This window comes from Apteryx rowi, unplaced genomic scaffold, assembly GCF_003343035.1.
Source record: "Apteryx rowi isolate R43461 unplaced genomic scaffold, aptRow1 scaffold_516, whole genome shotgun sequence".
Taxonomy (NCBI): domain Eukaryota; kingdom Metazoa; phylum Chordata; class Aves; order Apterygiformes; family Apterygidae; genus Apteryx; species Apteryx rowi.
The window spans coordinates 316964-339027 of NW_020450779.1; the positions used below are offsets into that span (position 1 = coordinate 316964).

At 37.4% G+C, this 22064-nt stretch overlaps 1 protein-coding gene across 1 annotated transcript in view; it reads right to left on the minus strand.

Annotated features, from left to right (window-relative positions):
• Positions 1-22064, minus strand: part of CNGB3 (cyclic nucleotide gated channel beta 3) — an 86143-nt gene that overhangs the window by 28645 nt on the left and 35434 nt on the right. Inside the window, exons 4-9 of the mRNA XM_026080381.1 lie at positions 10070-10224; positions 8438-8593; positions 7603-7815; positions 4851-4897; positions 2798-2884; positions 1070-1134 (exon numbers count right to left, since the gene is read on the minus strand). Of these exons, the coding sequence (XP_025936166.1) occupies positions 1070-1134; positions 2798-2884; positions 4851-4897; positions 7603-7815; positions 8438-8593; positions 10070-10224 (723 nt within the window). The remainder of the gene's footprint in view (positions 1-1069; positions 1135-2797; positions 2885-4850; positions 4898-7602; positions 7816-8437; positions 8594-10069; positions 10225-22064) is intronic.

Below are 22064 nucleotides of genomic sequence, written 5' to 3' on the forward strand. Positions count from 1 at the left end.
AATAATGTTTGTGGAGGTCAGCAAATCAGAAATACTTTAGATGAACTTTCAAACTTCTAAGTTTTGTTTTATTTAGCAGGTATCAGAAAATACAAACTAGATGATGTTTTCCTTTTCAAATTTACCTACAGTTTCTAAATCTCATAAAATATCTCATTTGCAATGTATGAATCCCAAGTCTACCATTTAAGTGCAATAATATCTGGAACAGAATGAGATGGTAAAGAACATATTTCTATTGCTGCTGTAGCAGCACACAGGAACAATATATGCCTTTGAACTGGAACAGGTGAAAAAATCTGTTGATTTAAGCATTGCATAGGATGAACTAGAGCTGATGACACTGTTAGACAGTAGATAACAATAATGGAGACAGAGTAGATGGGTTCATTGGGGTCTTAGCAGCAGCACTGACAGCTAGGAAGCTTGCCATGCCCATGGCCATGAACTACTTGAGTTGCACCAGAGATTCTTTTGGTCCGTGCAGAGGGTAAAAACATTATAGAGTAGTGGAAAACAGTTATAATCACTATCTGAGATCTGTGCAGAGTTGATTCTCATTCCAGGTTTAGTCAATGCCATAGAGGATCAAGTTTCTGTATATGCCAGGTTTAGGATGAGAGCATATTTGAAGAAGAATGTTGATGGAGGCTTGAACTCATAACTTCTATGAAGTACAAGCAAACAGCTACTGATGATTTGGCACTGCCATGAACAACCTTAAGAAACTGTCATTTAGCTCTTCTTTATTAAAGAAACTTCTGTCTGATACTTTTGATGATCAGTTAAATTTTGACAGGATCCTCAGTTTGGTAAAACCTGTGCCTGAAAGTAGCCTTTATACTCAAACAGGCCAACTGAACTGAACAGGATTTCATATGTGAGTGAAATGTCACATTTATTATTTGCAAGATTACAATAAAGACAAAGAGATATTAAAAAAAATCCTAAAATAAATGATTAAAGGTTTATCATATTCAGTCCAGTGTTTGACTGACAACCCATGGGATCAAATAAAAGGCATTCTGTGCCAAGCTTCTCATGCCACAAGGGTTTACTGTGCACATACCTGTAGACATATGCTTTATCCAGGATAGCTTCCAACCGATCATTAAACTCAAAGAATGTGTTATGCTGAATGGAAAACAAATGAAAGTAATGCAACCATGATCCTTTACCATAGAAATTTTTCTAATAGTCCTGACTATTACAGTCTATAGTTCACATAGACTATTATAATCTATAGCTCACATATAGATTTTGAAAGCAAAGGATTCCTCAGTAGTCTGTCTTTCTTTAAACATTTAGCTTAAAAGTGAACTGCAAAGCAAAGATGAAAATTGAATTAAATATTGTTTTGGGTGTTGATTGACCCATTAAGCTGATTATAGAGATAACCTTGATGTTTCGGTCAGACTGCTGCTGATGAATGACTTCATTTCCTCAAATGTATATATTTGCATGGGCAATTTTATCAGGCAGAATTACGCATATAAAAATACCTTTTTTTCCTTCTATAATTCCAGTAATTCTCCAGTTAGTGATAATGTTTATCAGCAACCACATATTAGACTATGTCATGTAGTAACACTTGCTGCTGTATTGAATCCTTCCATTAATTATTTCTAGTTTACTTTTAGTGTTAGCCCTTAATATTCCCATGTGTCTTTTCTTTGCTTCTGTGCAGTACATGTCTGCTTGCCTAGTTCTAGGTACTGCTTCAATTTTCTTTTTTTTCATACTGTTTTGGTTCTGATTTATGGAAGTTTGAATTTTTGTTGAAAGCTGAACTGAAAATTATCATCGTTTTATTCTCAGAATTCTTGCTCTTCCCTCTACCTTTAATTGAAAGCCAATTCTCTATCTGACACATCAACATATTGTTCCATATTGAGCATAATTTCATAAATGGTTTGTAAGTAAAACAGACTTTCTCACTGTTATATGTGCCTAGCAATAAGTGCTTTGGATGTACAAACACTTTATTTCGCTAGTGGTTCATGCACAGGCAGTTTTTCAAAAGAAGAAAGAGTAAAAATATATGGATGCATGATAGCATTTAGTCTTTAACCTGGGCAAAATAATGGTGTGGAGCCTACCATATCCTGGAGAATTCAGCTAGAGACTGGTGGTGTGCGGGGAATGTATTTAGCCGCAGAGCATCCTGCAAGGTAGTGAGGAATGGAGGGAGAGCGCTGTTGTCTAACCCCTTCACAGCCCCTCTGTTGCACACTTGCATATCTTTGGATTCAATAACAAAAGTGGGTTTACGCTTATTAAATATACTGTGTGCAGTTTATGTTGTCCTTAAAATTCCCTCCTTTGCTTTTAAGCACCTGACATTAAGGTGCTTAATGTCACCAGAAGGGGACATGCTGACTGAGGGTGAAGGGAGACAGAAGAGGAAACAGAAGGGGAAAAAACATTGGTATTACTTAGTGATCTTAACGAGTTTTAAATTAATGTTTTTGATCTTTGAAAAATTAAGTAGGTAATTTAAGATTAATTTAATTTAAATCATGGAAGCAAACCAGTCTTAATCACAAAACACCTTTTTAAACTACAAAGAAAACAATAAGATCAGAAGAAAAACATAGAATAAGGACTTAAACTACCTAGACTATATCTTGTATTTGTTTATGGCTTGTTTACTGATGTTGTAGCTCAGAGCCTCAAAATTTTTAAACATAATTTCCAACTTCAAAGTTCCTTAATCCTAAATATTATGAACAACTTTCCATTGGGTTTTAAAAGCATTTATGTGTGGTTAGCCATCCATCACAAACACAGATCTTACCTTTAGCATCCTATTTGCTCTAAATGCTGGGTTAAATCCGAAGAAGCAGTATAAAACTTCAAACGGCAATATTGATATCACGTCAAGCTGTTGAAGAGCACAGGTCATTTTAAACTTCCCAATAATCATAATGCCTTTACTTGCTGTCAGAAACCTACTTAGACTGAATCATGATTGAGCATCAATATTGAACAGTCAGCWCGCTAGTCCCATAATTTCCAAAGCACTGGCAGGCAAGATTATCTCTTTGAAAACATCAACAGCTTTGCTCTGCTCTATTTTTAAGTCCCTTGTGTCTGAGATTTTTATCTGTTTCATGGGGATTATTAACAGTATCTCAGATATTTGACTACTATTGCATTCCATTCGTTCAATTATGGCTCTGACAAGAAAATGTGCTCTGGTATGCATATTAGGAAAGCACTCCACAAGTGCTTCTTAGTTATCATATGGCTTTCAAAACCAGGCTCCCTAAAGCAATCTAGGGAAACATGACAAATTAGACTCCTTGCTTCCAACCTGCAACAGCCATGTATTGCGTACAACAGAGTCATCATAGTCTCATAGGATCTTTTTTTTTTTTAATATTGTCTTTTATTACATTTGGATGTTTCTCCTGCCCATATCACTAACATTTTTCAGCATCTTCCACCAGTCTAGCAATTGTATGATTACTTTTTTTTATAGGCCTGCACTATTCTTTCCAGGAATACTCTGGACAGTAGGAAAGTTGCGGGAAGCTTGGCTTTGCCTTTTAACATTTCGTATCCTGAGATACCTTGGTTTGTTGTTGCTGACACGATTTGGGAATGAAAGAGGGATGTGGAACTGAAGGCTTCATCTCACTGTCATCAGAAATGCCTCTACCCTGATAGACACAACTTGTGCTGGCAGCAACTAAGCCTGCAATGCTACACTTTGATTCCGTGCAGGTAAGACACAGTTAATACCTGAACTCTGTAAAACAAAACAAAACAAAAAACTGAGTGAGGTAAAACAGCTTCTTATGACCTCTCCCTCTCTCARACATATGCCTAAGAGGAGGCAAAATTTAGTCAGAAGTGTTTTAATATCAGTTACTGCTAATCAGTACTTATTCGAATGACAGATTCCCAAATTATATCTATATCTTGCACGTAATGAGAACACTTAACTCCCATTAGTTTCTGTAGAAATCAAGAGTACTAGACATACTGCAAGAGGAAACCTAAAATAAAACCAGATATATCTACTTAATCCTCTTGCTTTGAGCTTGACTCTCTCTCCTGCCCATTAGCCTGTAGCTGTTTACTTGGGCTTTGAATCCTGAAAGCACTTTTGCGTAGTTTAACTTYAGGTATGCAAATAGTCAATCACATAGACAAATTTTATATCTGAAAAAAGATAGGTGCAATAGTATTTACAGAAGAGGGGGCAAAAATTGTAATTTCAGAGATGCAGGCTCTGTGTCACAGAGCTGTATGTGTATTAGGAATTCAATAGAGTGCCTGTCCTCTTTCGGCAAAAACAGTATTTAGGAATAAAATGAGCAATTTTCCTAAATGAAATGCATCTTTGTTTTTATATAGTGCAATGAGAATCAAAAAACTTAGTTTGAATTTTTTATTTACTTGTGTGAGCAATGACATGTTCATTACCTCAATGTACTTCCTAGAGTTCACTAAATAGAGTTATCATCTATGTTTTAAACTATTAATTTTGTTTAATGAATCTCTGGCAAGCCGTGCTTTTGCTTTCAGTGTGTACGGGGATGACCTCACTCTGCAAGAAATGTATCAAGACACAGAATTTCATTAATTCTATTTTATCCAACTATTATTGCTTATAACTAATATTTATAGTTGTGTTTATAATTATTCTATTTTATAATTAAACACTGTTTATGAAGATGACAACACTAGCTTCAGCTGGTGAGAAGTGACGTGCCATATGCCTTCTGGTGGCATTCTTAAGTCAAGAGTGATTTTGGTGAATGGAAGAACCCTGTGGAACCCTACAGCCAGAACGTAAGACATCATTGAAATACGACTACAGTAGCACAGGGTCTACTTACCCGAAACTTCATGGAGCTGTGATAGAATTTCTTCATTTCCACTTTGTCTGACTATAGTAATAATGACAGAAGAAAAAAGCATAGTCAAGAACATTATGTCAGGAACGAGTGTTGCTAATGTACAATAATAGCACTCTGCTGATAATAGGGATGATAACAGTTATATTACTAATGGTCTAAAAGCATGAATGGAGAAATATCTGTAGGAAGAAGTAATGCTTTTTATTAGACCAGTTTATATTAGACCAGACTGTATTAGATCTACTTGAAAAAAAACAAGGTTTGGGGGTTGTAAGTTTTTTTCCAAGTCTGTCTGGTCTACTAAAGTATGCTGCATTTTCCCACAAACCTTCACTCTCAAGATCCCTCTACAGGTTGGTGCTTGACCCAGCATCCTTCAATTTCAGGGTCAAAAGCTCCTTTGGACTTCTGTAGTTCCAAGAAAAATGCAAAGAACGTTTCTGGTAGTGCTGTACAAAATTAGCTCACTGAAAGCTAAATGAATGTGCTATCATTAGCATTTTAATAATCAACATTGCATTCATTAGAAATGATTAGCTATTTATTTTGAAATTGCTCTCTATGGGAACTGATGTGAGTACCTTAATAAGAAAGGCTAATCACAAGTATCTAAAGAAATGTATCTATTATTATACTTACTGTATTTATACCAGGGACACTTTAAAAATAGCTTTAAAATCATCCGGATATTTCTGTGCCAACTTTTCATTATTATCATTTTAAGCATTAAACTAAATGCAGGAGATCAGGCTGCAGATGATCTCTTCAAGCACTAAAATCTATGAATTTTACAAACAGCTTCAAGTGAAATAAAGAGTAAGTTTCCTATGTCAGACTTTTAACCTTGTTCATAAACCCTGAGTTTTGTGAGATTTAGGCAACACTGCCAGTTACTGAGTGGTTTGGCATGGAAAAATACATTACACAGCACTGCATTTTAATATCTACCCAAACTACATTTATATAGTCCTGTCTGAGATCCCTATGTAAATGTATTACTAATATTTTGTTCTCATAAAGTGTAAAATGTTATACAAAAAGCACTGAACTAAAGCTAGTTCCAAATTACTCTGAGAATGTATAATTTCGAATCTTCTGTCTGTTGGGCACAGTAGTGTCATACTGAAAATATCTACACTCATTTTTTTTGCATGTTAGATTTTCTTCAGTAGAAGTTAAAGAATCAAAGGTTGGGAAGTTTCTAAAGAAAAGTTAATGTTCTAGATGCCTTTTTGATACACTAAGGGAAAGCTTTTAACATTTTTAGACACTTGATTAGAATTTTGTATTATTGTATAAAAATATAACAAAAATGTAGCAAAATTAAAATTGAATGTATCACAAAATAAAATGTCTCAAATAAATGATTTTTAAAACATCTTGAAATTACAGGGATTTGCTCTGATTTTGGCCAAAACCCCCCCAAATCTCACAATCTGTAATGAAGTATTCCTCTCCGGCCCAGCCCTAGTGGAATATGTTCTGTCTTCAGCTATGATTTCTGTATGATATTGTGACCGTGTGCTCCTTTCCCCCCTTGATGTGCTCTCTCCCCCTCAACCTGACCTCCCTGTAAACAGCACGTATGCAGGGGCTAATTGAGCACGCGCCAACTAAGGCCCATCTAGCATGCAAATATGACTATGAGTCAATCATCTCCCCCCATAAATAGGGGCAGCCCAGAGCCCATTGAGCTCTCCTGCACAGCAGTGGGCTGCACTGCAGAACCTCCTCTTGAGCGGGGACGCCTCTCAAGGTTACTCCTCGAGGTTGAGAGATTCCTTACCCRCCACAGATCCTCGGTAAGTGATTAAAGCATGCTGAACTTTTGCAAACTTCACGAAACTTTGCTGAGTTATACCTCTGATTAATTGTGCACATAATCCCTTGGACATAAACCGTTGACCAAGTCTGAGACTAGGATCGGATRCAGCTGCACCTAGGCTCCTCTCAGAAGGAGTTTGAAGAGCAAGGGGGTCTGAACCTCGTGACTCAACAGGAGGGTTCCCTTTGCACATACTCCTTCAGATATAAACCGTTGACCAAGTCTGGAACTAAGATCAGATCCAGCCGCACCTASGCTCCTCTCAGAAGGAGTTTAGAAAGCAAGGGGGTCCAGTCTGAACCTTGTGACTCAATGGGAGGGTCTCYGTTGCACACGCATCTGACCCTGTCCTTCATGTAGTAAATAACTGAGTGAACCTTGCCAGTCGAACCTCGTTAAATCATTCTTATTTATGACTGAACTTTGTTAAGTTGCTGTCTTACTGCAATAAACATAGTGCTGCTTCCCTCTTACGAGTGAAGTGCATCACTCCTTCGTGACAGATATGAATGGAAAGTTACAAGTTTCAGACACATATACTAACATATAGATAYGTGTATGAGTACATATTCATATAATCCCTGATTTCAGTGAAATTGCACCAACTTACTCCTGGTGAGAGAGTTCTATGGCTGTTCTGACTGCTCTCATCTCTCACTGTCAAATCTTTTTCTTTTTTAAGGACTTTTGTGTCTAGAATTGCAAGACTCGCACAGAATATAGACAATGTTTCCTTCTTCCAAAACAGAATAGTGAAAGGTCAGTGAAGAAGAATATAGATATACTTTGATAAATAATATTTCGTGGATATGACATGGTAGGAAAAAATGTATCTGGGAGTTTAAGGAATTTTTATAATGCACTTCAAATCACAACTACCACCTGTGGAAATCCTACTTCCAATACTTACTATTATATCTCCACCTTTTAAAAATTGCACTCGGGGCTGGAAAACCAGCAGGTCACACAGGTAGCAGATATCACAAATGATGTCTATGACAAGCCAATATATTGTATTACTTGGGGTTTGATATGGAAACACAAAGCGCAGGGGAATAAACCAGCAGTTCCAGTTATAGGCAATCGTTACAAGCAAAAGCCATGCTACATAACGACGATCTGGAAGACAAAACAGTGAATTTACAGGCATGAAATCAGAATCTTTTCTCATTCTTTTAGACATATTTAGTCTAGAGCAGTCTCTGGGAACTTTTCTGTCTAGAGCAACCTATCATTCTCCCTCTTTTAATGGCACAGGCTCCTTAAGTGATATATGTTGGGACTGGGAGTCACACAGAGAATTTGCAAAAGGGAAAAAGGAAGGGTTTATGAGTGAATATAGAATTTAACCCATTTGAAGGAACTCCATTTTTCACACCTTTCACTTTGCTTGGAAGGACTACAGGTGCATGCTTTGAGCAACAGAAGGATTATTTGGCCCTAACAAATGGGCCAAATTCCGGATCAAGCATCAGAAGACTTGGATTTTAATTGTAATCATTTTACCTACCAACTTTGGGGCACTGAAGAAATCACTCATACAGTCTTTCTGTGCCTTTACTACTGTTGTTAGCTTTCATGTCTTTTGATGGTTTGGACTGAATGTTCTTTAGGGCAGAATCTCTGTGTCCCTCTGAGTTGCACACCAGAACATGGACCTTATGGGGCTTGCAGGTACTGTGTAAGGATAAGTCACTTCATTACTCCTTTATCACATTCTATTGCATGGCTTTTAATTTACCTGTGTATGAGTCTATGCTGCCTGGTAGCTGCAGATATGCCATGTATTTTTTCAGTGGAGGTTTTTTGAAGTTACAGCACAGCATGTCACAGTAATGATCCTCCTCTGGCTTTGTTTCTGCTTCGTCTTTCTTTTCTTCTTTTTTTTCTTCTTTTGCTGGAGGTGGAGGCTTCTTTTTTGATGGTGCTAACAACATAAGAATGTCACAAAAGGTAACATTTTAATAATGCCTCAGTTACTACTCACAGTTTCAACATATGCAAGAGTCCCAGCATGTTAAAAATGCTAGTAAAAACACTTGGCAGTGACTACAGCTAAAATTCACTATAATACTGAATGCATTAGAAAACAGACTGGAGCATAAAATCACCACTGATATAATCATGCACATCTGCTGTCACCAACATGGCACTTCAYGTTACACAGTGAAATATGTATACCTATATTAGTGTATTTCCTTGGACAGTACTCACAACCAATGCCATAAAAGACTGACAAGATATAAGGTAACAAGCACTCATTAATGTGCCTGGGCATTTCTTCTTATGGGCCAGTTGTAAGTAATGTATGTAGTCAGGATGGAGATGAGGAAAGTTGAGTGTGCCATGGGCTGGCCTCTCCCCTGTTTTGAGGCTGAATATGCAAGATGCAGCAGGCAAAACTAATAGGAAGCCTATGGTTTTGTAAGTTTGTAGGCTTGCAACAGCCACGTGTTAGTCCTTTGAGACCAGTTATTCCATCTTTGTGCTGGATAATTTTGTCCACACGTTTCTCCCATTCATTTTGGTGGCTTTACCTCTGAGTAGGATACACAGTCTTAGCCATAAATTGGCAAATTGTACCTATAATGATTTAGAAAATAAATGATTGCAAGTTCTACAGAGGGGACAAAATAGGTAAATTAGCAAAATAATTCCAAAAAATTGAATTTCTTTATCAGCTGGTACAGTTTATCATACTTTAGGCACTATTTTTTCCAGCTTATTAAAATTCAGGTAAACAATAGGCAGCTTACAAAAAAATAGTAGAGTATAAAATCCCCACACTCAATCGCTTGTGAAAAGGAAAAAAATCAAACTTTCCTCTAAAGAGGAAGAACATCATATGGTGTTTGATGTTTCATATATTCTCAGAGATCAATGTTTAATTAATTTCAGATGAGTTTGCTCTAACCAAATCATGGACCTCAGTGTGTYTGGGAGATTACTGCCATAGATTAAAATTTATTTACTTTTACACAACAAATCTAATCTCAGAGTCACCTATATTTACTTCTGAGATACATATGTGTTTTTCAGTAATACAGATTAATCCCCATGAATCTGTATATCTAGGCGCTATTTTAAAGTATATAAAACTGCTTGACAGGGATGGTTCTAGACATTGCCCCAGATTTCTCTCCAAAATTCTTGATGGGGTTCAAAGGGAGCTCTACCTATGGAGCTGGTTGACTATTATGGATAAACTGACTTCAAAAGGCACAAACTGATTTATTTCAGTGGGTGAGCATCTTATATCCTATGCTATACTCACTTGAAAATTTTATTCCAGCATTTTCTTTTCTCACCGAAGAATTTTCATCTTTATACCCATTAAATGAACAGCTATATCTTGCATTCTAAAATCACTTACAAGCTGTTGGACTGCCTTCAGGCGAGGACAGCACTGGATCTTTCAGCTTTTCTTTGTAGACTGTTGTCCTTTCCTGCATTTTTCTGACGATCTCTTGAAGTTGGCCATTGGCATACTCATTTGTTAGGAAACCTTGAGGTGTTGCCTTCTGCATGCTAATTAAGCAAAAGGAAAAAAAAAAAAAGAACTTGATGTACCGGAAAGCAATGGAAGGAAACGACGCCACAATATGAGCAGAAGTCAAAAATCAAGACTGGATCTCTTTTGGTCACAGTGCTTATTTGCCCCCTTTAATTAGTAAGTAAGATAACTATAACTTGTCTGCCGTTGCTTTCTGCCTATATCAATTGATCATTGCTGGCTATGTGCAGCAGCCTACATGATATTTTATGAAGATGCAGTCAGGATGTCCTATGCTCTGTGTAGCCTACTTCACTAGTAACTTCCCACCAGTGATCCTCACCAAGTTCTGGTTTGGCTTTGTAAGGTCTAGAGCTCAGCATATGTATTTGCTGAGACAAAAAGTATGTTCTTCCCTTCTGTGCAGTAAAATGTGGTCATTATTATGTGGTGATATCTACATATCTAATAGCTATGATTATGTAGACTGGAGGTGTTTAGGAGTGCCAGGCAGCTGACAGCTGGGCCATGCATTTGGACTACTTCTTCTGTGGGGAGACAAGGACACGGGGTAAAGAGCATATGCTCAATTGCAGATGTAGAGTCCAGATGTGGCTGTACTATGCATTTGGATGTAGGATTTGGGAAGCGTTTCTTAGCATGAATTTTTGCCTTAGAGAACCAGAAAAAGATCTGTAGCTCCATAAAATAATTCTAATTTGGAAATGTATCAGAAATTAAATAAAAATTATGAATTCTGTAAAATTGAATTSTGGTTCCTTTTTATGAAATATACAGTTATGAAAATCAAAATTGTTAATACATATAAAAATTGATTTATGACCACATCATAGTGGCAATAAAGCTTCACACACATGCAACTGGCTAGTAGTTCTTGCTGCTATCCTAAATAAGATTAAAATGTTACTATACAACGCCACAGCTGAAGCATCAGATTTTGATCACAGTTCTAAGCAATTGGTTTGCTGATTTGTGGAGGAGCTCACAGGACCCACCACTGGCAAAATCGGCTGGATAACAACAGCTGATAAGATAAGATTGTGAGTGCAACAACGTGTGTGAATGGAGCACCCAAAACTGTCTGAGATGGTGTTTGCCCCAAACTGATCCTGCTAAAAAGGATGATGACTGTCAGCTGCATTGCACAGTAACCATGGAATTACAAAGAGACTCTTGAAACAAAGGAGTTAGCTTGAAAAGAAGTATAAAAGAAATGTGAAAATCTACGATGCTGAGGAGAGACCTTGTAGTGGAAAGCATGAAACCCAGTTTGACCCTGCCAGAAGTGGCCCCACAGCATCAGGGGCTCCATCTGGGCCCGACAGTGGTGTCTCTGGGGTGTCCATGCCCTGGTGCAGGTCACCCATGACCACAGTCCCTCAGGGATGTCCCTGCTCCAGTGTGGGGCACCCATGGCCAGAGTTCCTCRGGGCGTCCCTGCCCTGCCATGGGTCCCCTGCCACCACCGTCCCTTTAGAGGTGCCCCCTTGCCCAGCTGTGGCTTTGACAGGCGATGGGTGCTCACACCAGTGTCAGAGACAGCCAGCCCTGCTGTGACCACTCAGGGCAGGTCATGGCCTCCCCCACACTGGTCACAACTGCTGTCCCTGCTGCCAAAACCCTGCCATTTTTGCTGCGTATATCAGGTAGAGTGGAGAATTGTTTTTCCTTTCTTAAAGATTTTTGACCCTCTGTGCCAGATATCATAGGATGTGGATGTTACAGGGAGAAAAGCAGCAGAGCAAGAGTGAAACAGGCCTGAAATTTCAAGCTTCTTGAGAAAATCTTCCTAAAGGTAAGAAAAGGAAAGTGATATGACAGCACCCTAGATAGGGAAGAAATGAAAAACACTGCTTGGTGATCTTTGAAAAAGCACTATATCCCCTCAAGACTTAAAACTGCTTCAGTGTTCCTAACAGAAGGAGCTGTAATTAAAAGCGGAGAGTGTCAGAATGGGATGCGTGTAGCTTTTTGAGAAGCACAGCTTTTATGAGACATAGCACATATCACAGTGCCTAAGGAAGTGTAAGTTAAGGATGTGAAAATCCATCAAAAGTAAAGTATTGGATAAAATAAAGAGAAATCATAGGGAGATGAAGCAGCAGAAATCTGGAAGTATGTGCTTAGCATTCCTCTAGTTTAAGCTTTCTGTAGTTTCTACTTCTTAAAACTCCCCCAACAGGCGATTAATCAGACAGTTCTTTGCAATATACTTTGCAATCTCATCACAATTTCTTTTAGTCACCTATTCCCTTTGCTCTGACCATCTGTGGCGCAATTAAATCCTTTCTTGTTTTGAGCTAACATGTCACAATTAGTCTTTCAGTTTCCATGCAAAGAATTTCAAATAATTCTTACTCTAGCCTGTTGCTATATTTATTCAGGCCATTAGCTATTTTATAATAAAATAAAATTATCACAAATGTCCTGTCAAAGGCCCCTTCTTCTATCCCTATGGAATAAGCTGAAATATGTGTGGCATTTTCTTGTAAGTTCACAGACTTTCCAACACAAGTTTAAGTCTCCTCTATTATGAATTTGGTGCTTTATTGTTGCTGTATAGCCCAATGTAAACATGTTGCTACTTGGTACTGCTTTGAAGCTATGTGAATCTGTTTAAAGTTATATGCTCTATAGTTGATGAGAAATTGATTTTCCTTGCCCTACTTTCCATTTGGTTTGCATTATCTCCTCCTCTATTATTTTCTACTAAAGAAATGCTTACCTTAAATTTTCTGTGGTTGGTGGAAATGGAAGAGGCTGCATGTTGCATACTGCTTACTTGAAGACGTATATTGTCCATATGCTTAGTGTGGAGCTGCACTTCAGTTTCAAATGAAGCTTATTCAAACTGCACTCCATCTCTCATGTTAAGTGGTGCTTTGCCATGACTAGGTGACACCAGTGCCATGCACCTGACTTTCAGTGCATGCAGGACTTGGTGGGATTTGAGGCCCGGCTCTGCACCCCCTACCAGGCCTGAGAGCATCCTGCTGACCAAGGTGCTTTCCTCTTTTGCTCTTCTCTCTGTGTTCGGAGGTGCTTCTTTCACTATGATGTGTGCAGTTTTTCCATGTGGCAAACTTCAGATTAGCTCTACTAAAATATGTTCTATAAATTCCTATAATAACACACAGAGACAGCAGAACATGCACAGAATAGCCAGCAGGAACAAGAGCTCATTTTCTAGGTCAGAGTCCCTGCTGCAATCATTTTCCTCTTTGAAGAGACCACATATAATAATATTAATTTGTCATCACACTATTACGGTATTTTCTGGTTCCGGTTCACTACTACTCAGACTTTCAGATTTTGTACCTGTGAGAGAGGTTAGTTTGACTTATGTTTTTAACATGGTCTGTTAAAGAGATACTGTCTTATTTTGGATCCATAACTATATCATTCTCACCTCACCTATTTAATTACAGACTGTATTGACTTCAAATTGATCTCCTTTTGGCTTTATTCTGAGTATGAAAGTTCTCAAGGGATATCAAACTTGTAGGTGTCAACCAATCCCTGGTTTGTGTCTGCCTGTATTATGTAGCTGTAGGGATTGTGCCATACAGGGACAGATCTGTACCTTCAGAGCTAAATCTGCCTCCTTACTAATATACTATTTAGCTGGGCAGACGGATACTTTGCCTTCAGTTCCCTGTGCTGAGCTGTGCTGAGTGCTAGGATTTGTCTCTAAGCTAATGTACTATTCTGTAAAAAYGTTTCTCTCTGACCTTTGAGCAGTATGTTACAGTAGGTCTAGGTCTATGTTACCTACTACATCATAGAGTCCTTTACAGAACGGAAATGTTTATAACACCCTGCAGAAGTAATGAGTTCACACGGTCCAGGAAACGAAAAAGTCAGGAATACAACTCAGGTACTATGAGTAGTGTTGTTTAGTAGTTTTGTTATTGCCTTAAACCATATTTTGTTTAACAATAGCAATAGTAATATATGTTTCTTATCTTATTCTGTAGATCTTGTCTGTCTTCTGAGTCAGATTACAGTGTCTTAATTCTTCCCATGCCAAGAGAAAAGATTTAGACATCTATTGCATAGCAGAAGAAAGAGGTCTTGAAAGAACAGGCTACTGAAACATTGCACTGAGTATGTTAATGTATGTAACATCTGTTAAGTGGTAAGGCTTTGAAGTTTTCTCTGTTAAGAGTTCAAACAAAACAGGGACCAGGAAATGCAATGGGTTATTTAAGAATAAATGGAGTTTACCTGTTTCCAATTTGCAGGCTAGAGTTTAATTCTTTCTCTCATTTTGGCCTTGAACACCAAATACCTGAGCTTAACTCCATCTTTTATCTAGCAGGTCAACACTGAGAAAATATATTTCATAAGTGTATGCTGCTATCTGAAAAAATCCATACCATTTTTTGCTGAATTCAGTTACAACCCTTCTTTTTGCAGCACTTAATAAATGTCCTCCTGTTTACCTGCAAATAAAATTCTTCATCTTGCAGTAGAGATTTTAATGCTTTTATTGAGCACTGACATTATGATTTATGATCATATTTACAACCGTATTTTGAACAAATAATTTGTAGTCTTTAATAAATTATGTAGAACTTCTTATCCAAATAACCAGTTTTCAGAAGGACATGACAATGCACAGCTATAAAACTGTCCATAAAACATGATGATATAGATGCGAAAGATTTCAGTGTGATTAAAGAATGTAGTTCTAGGCATCAGTGAAAGGTCCTGATTCAAAGACACATCCCCAATAGGCTGTGATAATCCTGGTGTGGTTAGAGTTCAGAGACTCAAACCCTGTATCTGCCCCTTCATTCCAAGGCTGAGATCACACACCCTAGACAACTGGGAAACCTCATGGTTCTGTAAGGAAAAATAATGTTAGTCATCTAGGAGGTAGAGGAACAGAGGTATTCRGAAAGACTAACTAATTTTTCTTATTATGCTCTCTTTATAGCCAAAGGAAGGAGACAGTCTTCTCTGAGGAGAGGCTCAGAATGACTGAGCTAAGTTCCTGCTCTGAATTGCCTGCTAAATGAGCCTATCCTTCTTCCTTACCTCCACAGGAAGCCTATGAAGATTTAAAAGTGTGTTTTAATATTTTCATAATGACTTTGGTACCAAATATAGTAGCGCGCTAGTGACATTTGATAGGACATGGAATTGGGATGATTACAAAGCACAAAGTAGGACTGATTTCTATACAGGAAAAATGGAATTATTTGGACTGAATAATAGAAATGAGAGCAAACTTAATGGGTACCTAATGCAGTCATGCATTTAAGAACAAATTGTAAGAATTTCTTCTGAGAATGGGGGGATCATAAATTGCAGATGACAGAAGGAGAAATATCCAAGGGCTTTAATCAACAGCAGGATGCCTATGAGCCATACTGTAATCTGGCATATATGTAACCCTAGAATGCCTCTGAGATGTGTTCCCAGTAAAGTGAAGGAAACATTAATATGAAGATATAAGTCAGTGGTGAGACTTGTTCTGACCAGCTATACTCAAAAGATGAATTCACACAGTAAACAGTATAGAGAAGGTCTATTAGAATTATGAAGGCTGTTGAGAACCTGTCTTCTGAGAGACAGGTCTCTAGAGAACCAGCAAAGCAGATCGAGAGGCAGCAGGATTGCTGACTGTAAATTCAAAACTGGGTGGAGGACCAGGGAGGGAGAAGAGGTATTTGAGCTGAAGTGAATTAATATGAGTTAATGAGCAGAAGAAAATTTCTAAGACTTGAAAGACTGAGATTTTAGACGGCCTTCTAATATGAGGAGCAGTTGAAACAAATGTGACAAATTTTAAGAAGGTATTTGCTAAGCTCATGAAAAATGTTGTAGGCAATGGTTCCTGAGACTGTAGAGAATGGATGAGGAAGCACAGGAAGCTCTTTTCAGCAAACAAACTTGAAATGTGTAGAGGGGGAAAGTGAATTAGTGATTTTACTTGTATAGGTGACACCACACCAGTTACTACCAAAATCTCAACAGCCCAAGTGCTACCAATGTGAAATGAGTTTCTAACATGTATATATACCTATCATTTTACAGTCTTGAAACAAACTGTTGACAGTTTAGAATATTTGAAATTTCAGAAAGCTCTGAATTCAACTTTAATTTTCAGTAACACTCTTGAAACATGCATATCTTTTATCTTTCTCTGCCCCACCATCTCTTCCTCTTCTTTTCTAGTGGGAAAGTGTCTGAAAGAAACAGATCTTTCAGTGATTCAGTAAAAATATGTCTTTCCCTATTTGCTGCATATGTTTTGGAATGATGGCAGTAAGTTAACTTTTCTTTGTAGTAACAGAGGATAAATTACATTTTTATGTTCATTCTGTTTTAGGATTGCTTTATGCTTCACCATGCAATTTGAATTTAAAGGGATGTTACTTTCATTTTACTATCTATTTTTTTAGCTATTTGATTAACGTAAGTATAATGATAATGTGACCAGTACTTCGGTTAGTAACTTTGGTTATACGTACAAGCAAGGATAGGCCATAAGCACTAATAAGCTTCATATAGACACTGTGTAAACAAAACTGGCTATTGTAATTGATGACTTCCCCTTAGTTCAGTCTTTGTATGCTGGTTCTGGCCCTAAGCAAGTGTTCTTGAAGTCAAATATAGAGATCTATCATTTCTCAGTTCTCTTGTTCTGTATTCATATAGCAATATGGATATAGAAGCAACAACTTCCAAGGAAGCTGTTGTCTGTTCAGAGTTATCCAGTGGCATTGGACTCAGAATCAACTTCTTTACGCAGTGCAGTCTGAAGACTAATCATCTGGGCTGCATGTGGTTCCTCTTGCTCAGTTCAAAGGTTTGTCACGGAGCTTCTTTGGCAATCCTCTTAGTCACTCAATCACAACAGGCTGTGGCTCCTCTAATCTTCTTTATAGTACTCTCTAAGGAGAAGTCAGTCTCAATGTTGAACACATGGAACTCTGGCTAAGGTACCAGATTAAAATGTGAATAATATTTTCTTTTAATTACTAATTTTGAAGCATGAACTACTGCAAAGAAACTAGGATGAATGTAGAAAGTATCAATTAACTTCTAAAATCACCTTTCTTTAATGTAACTAGTGATATAAAGAAGTTTAATTGCACTGGATATTTACTGTGATTTTAAAAAAGACAGCATCAGCTCTGAAACTAATTGCTTTAGAACAAGTATGACATTATAGGAAAGAAACCTATTACAAGATTTTCTCACTTATTCATGTGTCTGGTGCTGTTGTACCATTGGGGCTTTCGTACTTGAAAGTTATTAAATCTCCTCTATGTGGGGCATCTGCCTCTTATCAGGAATTTTTAAAGTTAGTTTTTAATGTATATATATATAATGCCTGTTATGTTGAAACACATACAAACTCATAATCATTTACTTAAGCATACAGTATTTTATGACTAAGGAAAAGAATGCCTTCATCAGAGTATGATCCAGTGCTGTATAGAATTGACTAACAAGGAGAACAAATCCTTCTGTAAACTTTTCATTCTCCATATTTATTAATGAGCACTAAATAACAGCTAAAATGAAAACATGATAATATTTCCCATAGTGAATTAAAAAAAAAAGTTGCAATAAAATGTTCCAAATTTCGAAAACTTAGTTTTCAATAGACGCTTTCATTTCTCATCTGATTTCATAAAAACCATAAAAAGCGCAGAAGTGTAGGACTGCAGAGAACTGTGAGACATCATATAATCCTTGTTCCCACACCTTACGGCAGGATAAAGTGTATCTGTGCCATTCCTGACAGATTCTTCTCCAGCCTGTTCTTAAATATGTCTAGTGATTGATATTTTGCAATATTCCTAAAGAATTTATCCCAGTGCTTCACTATCCTCACTCTTAGAATTTCCACCCGTTATCTAACATAAATCTCTTTTGATGCAATTCGTCCTATCCACTGTGAATATGGGTGAAAAAAATGTAGAGTTTCTTCTTTTTTTATTTTTGGATGTTTGAAAGTTGCTATTTTCTCTCTCCTTAGTCTGTGCTTTTCAACACTAAATGCTGACAGTGATTTTAGAAAGTCAGTGATTTGTTCATGTACAAAGGAAACTTTTTGTCTGAGAAAAGGAAAACTTTGTCTATTTTGTTTATGGGGTCTCACARCATGGGGAAAGTAGAGAGTGAAATACCACTAATGATATAAAATCAGAAAAATAAACTGGCAAGACTGTAACTTCTGCCTGATCCCACACTCTGGTAGGAAGGGTACAAAATGGCAAAACCCAGAAAAGGCAGAAATGATGGACTGTTACCTCTTTGGTATTACAATTAGATGAAAAAAAAAGTTGAACAATCATGTCATTCAGCAATGATGTGCAGTAGGATTAGAAGGTGGTAAAATAAAAGAAAACAAAAAAATCCACAGTCTTTGATATTGCAGGCCCAGCACTCCGTATGATTTTTTTTTGCCAAGGAGAAAGATTTGGAAAGGGTTCTTGTTGTATGATGACTAAGAGCGCTACTTGATTTCCTAGCTCTCTTTACCTAGCCTGACTCATTGCTCCAAAAGCCAATTTTAAAGAGTTCACAGATTCCTGGCTCCAGTAACTTCTTTTTCAGAGAATGGGAATAATATTTGTCATACTCACTGGGAGGAGGTGAGTACTCAGCGGACAGATGTGTGAGCCGAATAAGAATTTTTTAGCCCAAATATACCTCAGTAAGCTTTAACCCAACTAGCAAGGGTGAAAACAAAGACATGGTGGCATAGATTCAGCTTGGGTGGCAACTAAAGTTGTTCCATTGTTAGGAGCCCTGGAAGACTTTTACAATTTACTGAAGTTTATGTCACCTCCTATTGTTACCTGTGCCATTAAATCAAAATTAGCTAGGGGCAACCGATTTTGTTGTGGTCCTATCTTCATTAGTGGTAAATTGTAATATAACTGCTTGTGCAAGAATTAGTTTCATGTAGTTTTCATAGTATCACAAAGAAAATTGGTGAGACAGAGCAAGAATCCAGCCCTCCAAGATGACTTTCCACTGCCTCTGCCCTAAGACCATCCTTTTACTATCTGCAGTCCCCTACCACATCCATTTCTAAATTCTGCAACAAAGTAAGCAGGTTCCCTGCAGACAACAGACTTTATCATCACAAATCTCCAGGGTGCCATTTGTCCTGGTCACTAAACGAGGCTGGGCTGTCGGGCTGCCAGACTCCTCTGACTTCTCATCTGGTCCTCATAGTGCTGCCTGTCACTGTTTTCTGTCTCCGATTTCCTTCTTGCAAGCCCTCACATCAATATCATCCAACATATCCTTTGCAGGGTGCTTCTCTTGTGCTACGCACCATGGGATGTTTTTATCTTAAATGGCTAATATTTGGAAAAGGGGTAAATAACTGGATACAGGATATAGTAATAAAAAATGTTGGACGAGTTTAACTATAGGCATGAATACTTACACAATTTATAAAGTAATAATCAGTTTTCCTTTACTAAATGATACTAAATGATAATATCAAAGTATTATTTCTTAGATTTACATGTCTATCAGCTTTATCAAGGAAGACACTGATATATTTACAACTGTTTAGTGCAATTATACGACACATTATAGTGTATCTGTCAGTGCTCATTGCTTTGCCTGTTTCTCAGCAATTGATTCAACAAATAACAGCAGAGAGAATATTTTTAATAGCTTATAATTTCTTCCTTTATGAAAAAGCTATGTTTTTATTTTGAAAATGTTAGATCAGCAAAGGATTTATACAAAATCCTCATAATTAAAGAAGTAAATCAGCAACAAAGTATGAAAAACTATACCTTTGTTTTCTTACAGATTCTAAAAAAAGATTTTTTTTCTCATTTCTACACTCAGAAAGAGATATATAACTGAAGCTTAATTTAAAATACTGAAAGGAAAAGAAAAAAAAACCTAAATAACATTTCAATCTGCACAATGACATTCCTATCCTTTTACTTGCTTCCTTTAATCCTCAGGGACAAACTTTGAAATTTGCTACCTTTTTAACTCCAGGCAATCTACCTGATTGTTCTGCAAAGTGAGTTGCATTAAATAACATGTGTAACTGCATCCTGCAGTACAGATGGAATTTAAAGCCTTTAGGAAAATACATCTCAGCTATGATTCCAGCAAGTTTCATCCAATTTGGTACAGGCGGTACACCAGAACCTTTCAATTTAATTTACAAGTTCTTGATTTATCCAATACAGAAATTCAAATTCAAGCACTGAAAGTGACAAGCTCTGAAAGACCTAAGAGGCAGGTTATAAGTGCTAAGAAAAATATTTTGATTTTTTTATATGTTAATGTCTTTCTGGTGAGAATTATAACATGCACAGGATGCATTCCATCTGTTTGCAATTTTAACTACCGCAGTGATTAGCTGGGAACATGTAGAGAAAGTTGCTAGTCTCTTTATAAAATATTCTTGTAGCTATATTTGAACTGGGATGTTTCAGAAGTGCTCAGCATTGGCCTTGTTTTACTTTCTCTCAAGTCAATTGGAATTAGTACCATGAGTGTCATCTTTTTGATCCCTCATGTTCCTACTCTAAATAAGGATGTTCTGGTGTCTTTGCAGTGAGTTGATATTGGATCTGTTTCTCCAGGGTGCTGAGATTTCGTTCCTGTGATAGGACATAGCCTCTCTAAGATGCATCTGCTGTGTTAGTTGATGTGTTGCAACTAGTGGATGGCAAGCACTAATAAACATGGTAATTTCCTTGGTTGAGGTAATTGAGCTAAATGAAGTGCATTACTCACTAAGAACAGGCTACCAGCAGGAGTTCTCTTTATTAACCTGGCTATGCACTGCAGAGCAAATTGCCTCTTAATCTTTGTTTGTTTTGTTATCTTTTTTTGCTATTAGCCAAATTGGAGAGGAAAAAAATATCCTTTATGGGCCTGAGAAAGACAGGTATAACCTACTTGGTAATAGGATGTGGCTATGAAAAGGGCAAAATACGAACACAGAATTCAGTCTACATGAATCACCTTCCCTCATACAGCAGTTTGCAACACTGGAGCTCCCTTTATTATTATTATTTTTTGAAAATGTTGAAAGTTAGGTTTCTGAATTTGCAAAAGCAGAATCAGAAGCATGTGTTTACTGTGTGGGAATGTTAAACATATTTCATTGAATTATTATATTTTATTAAAAAGCATTTATTTTATTTTATTTAAACATGTTTTATTCATAACACCTAGATTCTGCAGGCAGCATATGAGATATAAATTTTTGTTTCTCTCTAACCATAACCCAGAACATGTAAGATATTGACAAGAAACCTAAAAGCATCTGAAGTCCTGGTTACCCAGTGTACTTTTTTCATTATGTATTCTTAGATGTGTGGCCTGTGAATACGGATTGTCATTTTACACAGCATTTCACAGTTCATGATCCTTGACCGGGCTTTCAGAATACTGCCCTAATATTAATAGTAAATCGTTATCACCTTGGTAATCTRGGGAGATGAAACACTTACCCCTTTAGCCAGGCTTAAGGGCTTTTGAAAGACAAAAAGAGGAGAGAGGAGGTCAGAGAAGCTCTTTGCATCCCTCCGTTCTCTCTGCTCTGTGCTCTCAGAGGTTTTGTGCACCGTTCTTTCATCCCCTGCTCCTTCTAGGACTTGCTGCAACTTCTTCATCTCCTCCCCTGACACCAAGTATTCATTACTGTTTCTTGCTTATGGATCTGCCTCCCCTTTGCTCTTACATGCCAAAACTCTTTATACAGTAACCATGTGCCACAGGCTCTGTGTCAGTTCCCAGCTCTCAGTGCAGGGTCACACAAGGGTCTCACATTTGCCTCTCCTGTGTCACCTTTGTGATCATCTGAATCATATGTCTTCTTTTAAATTTTTGTTAG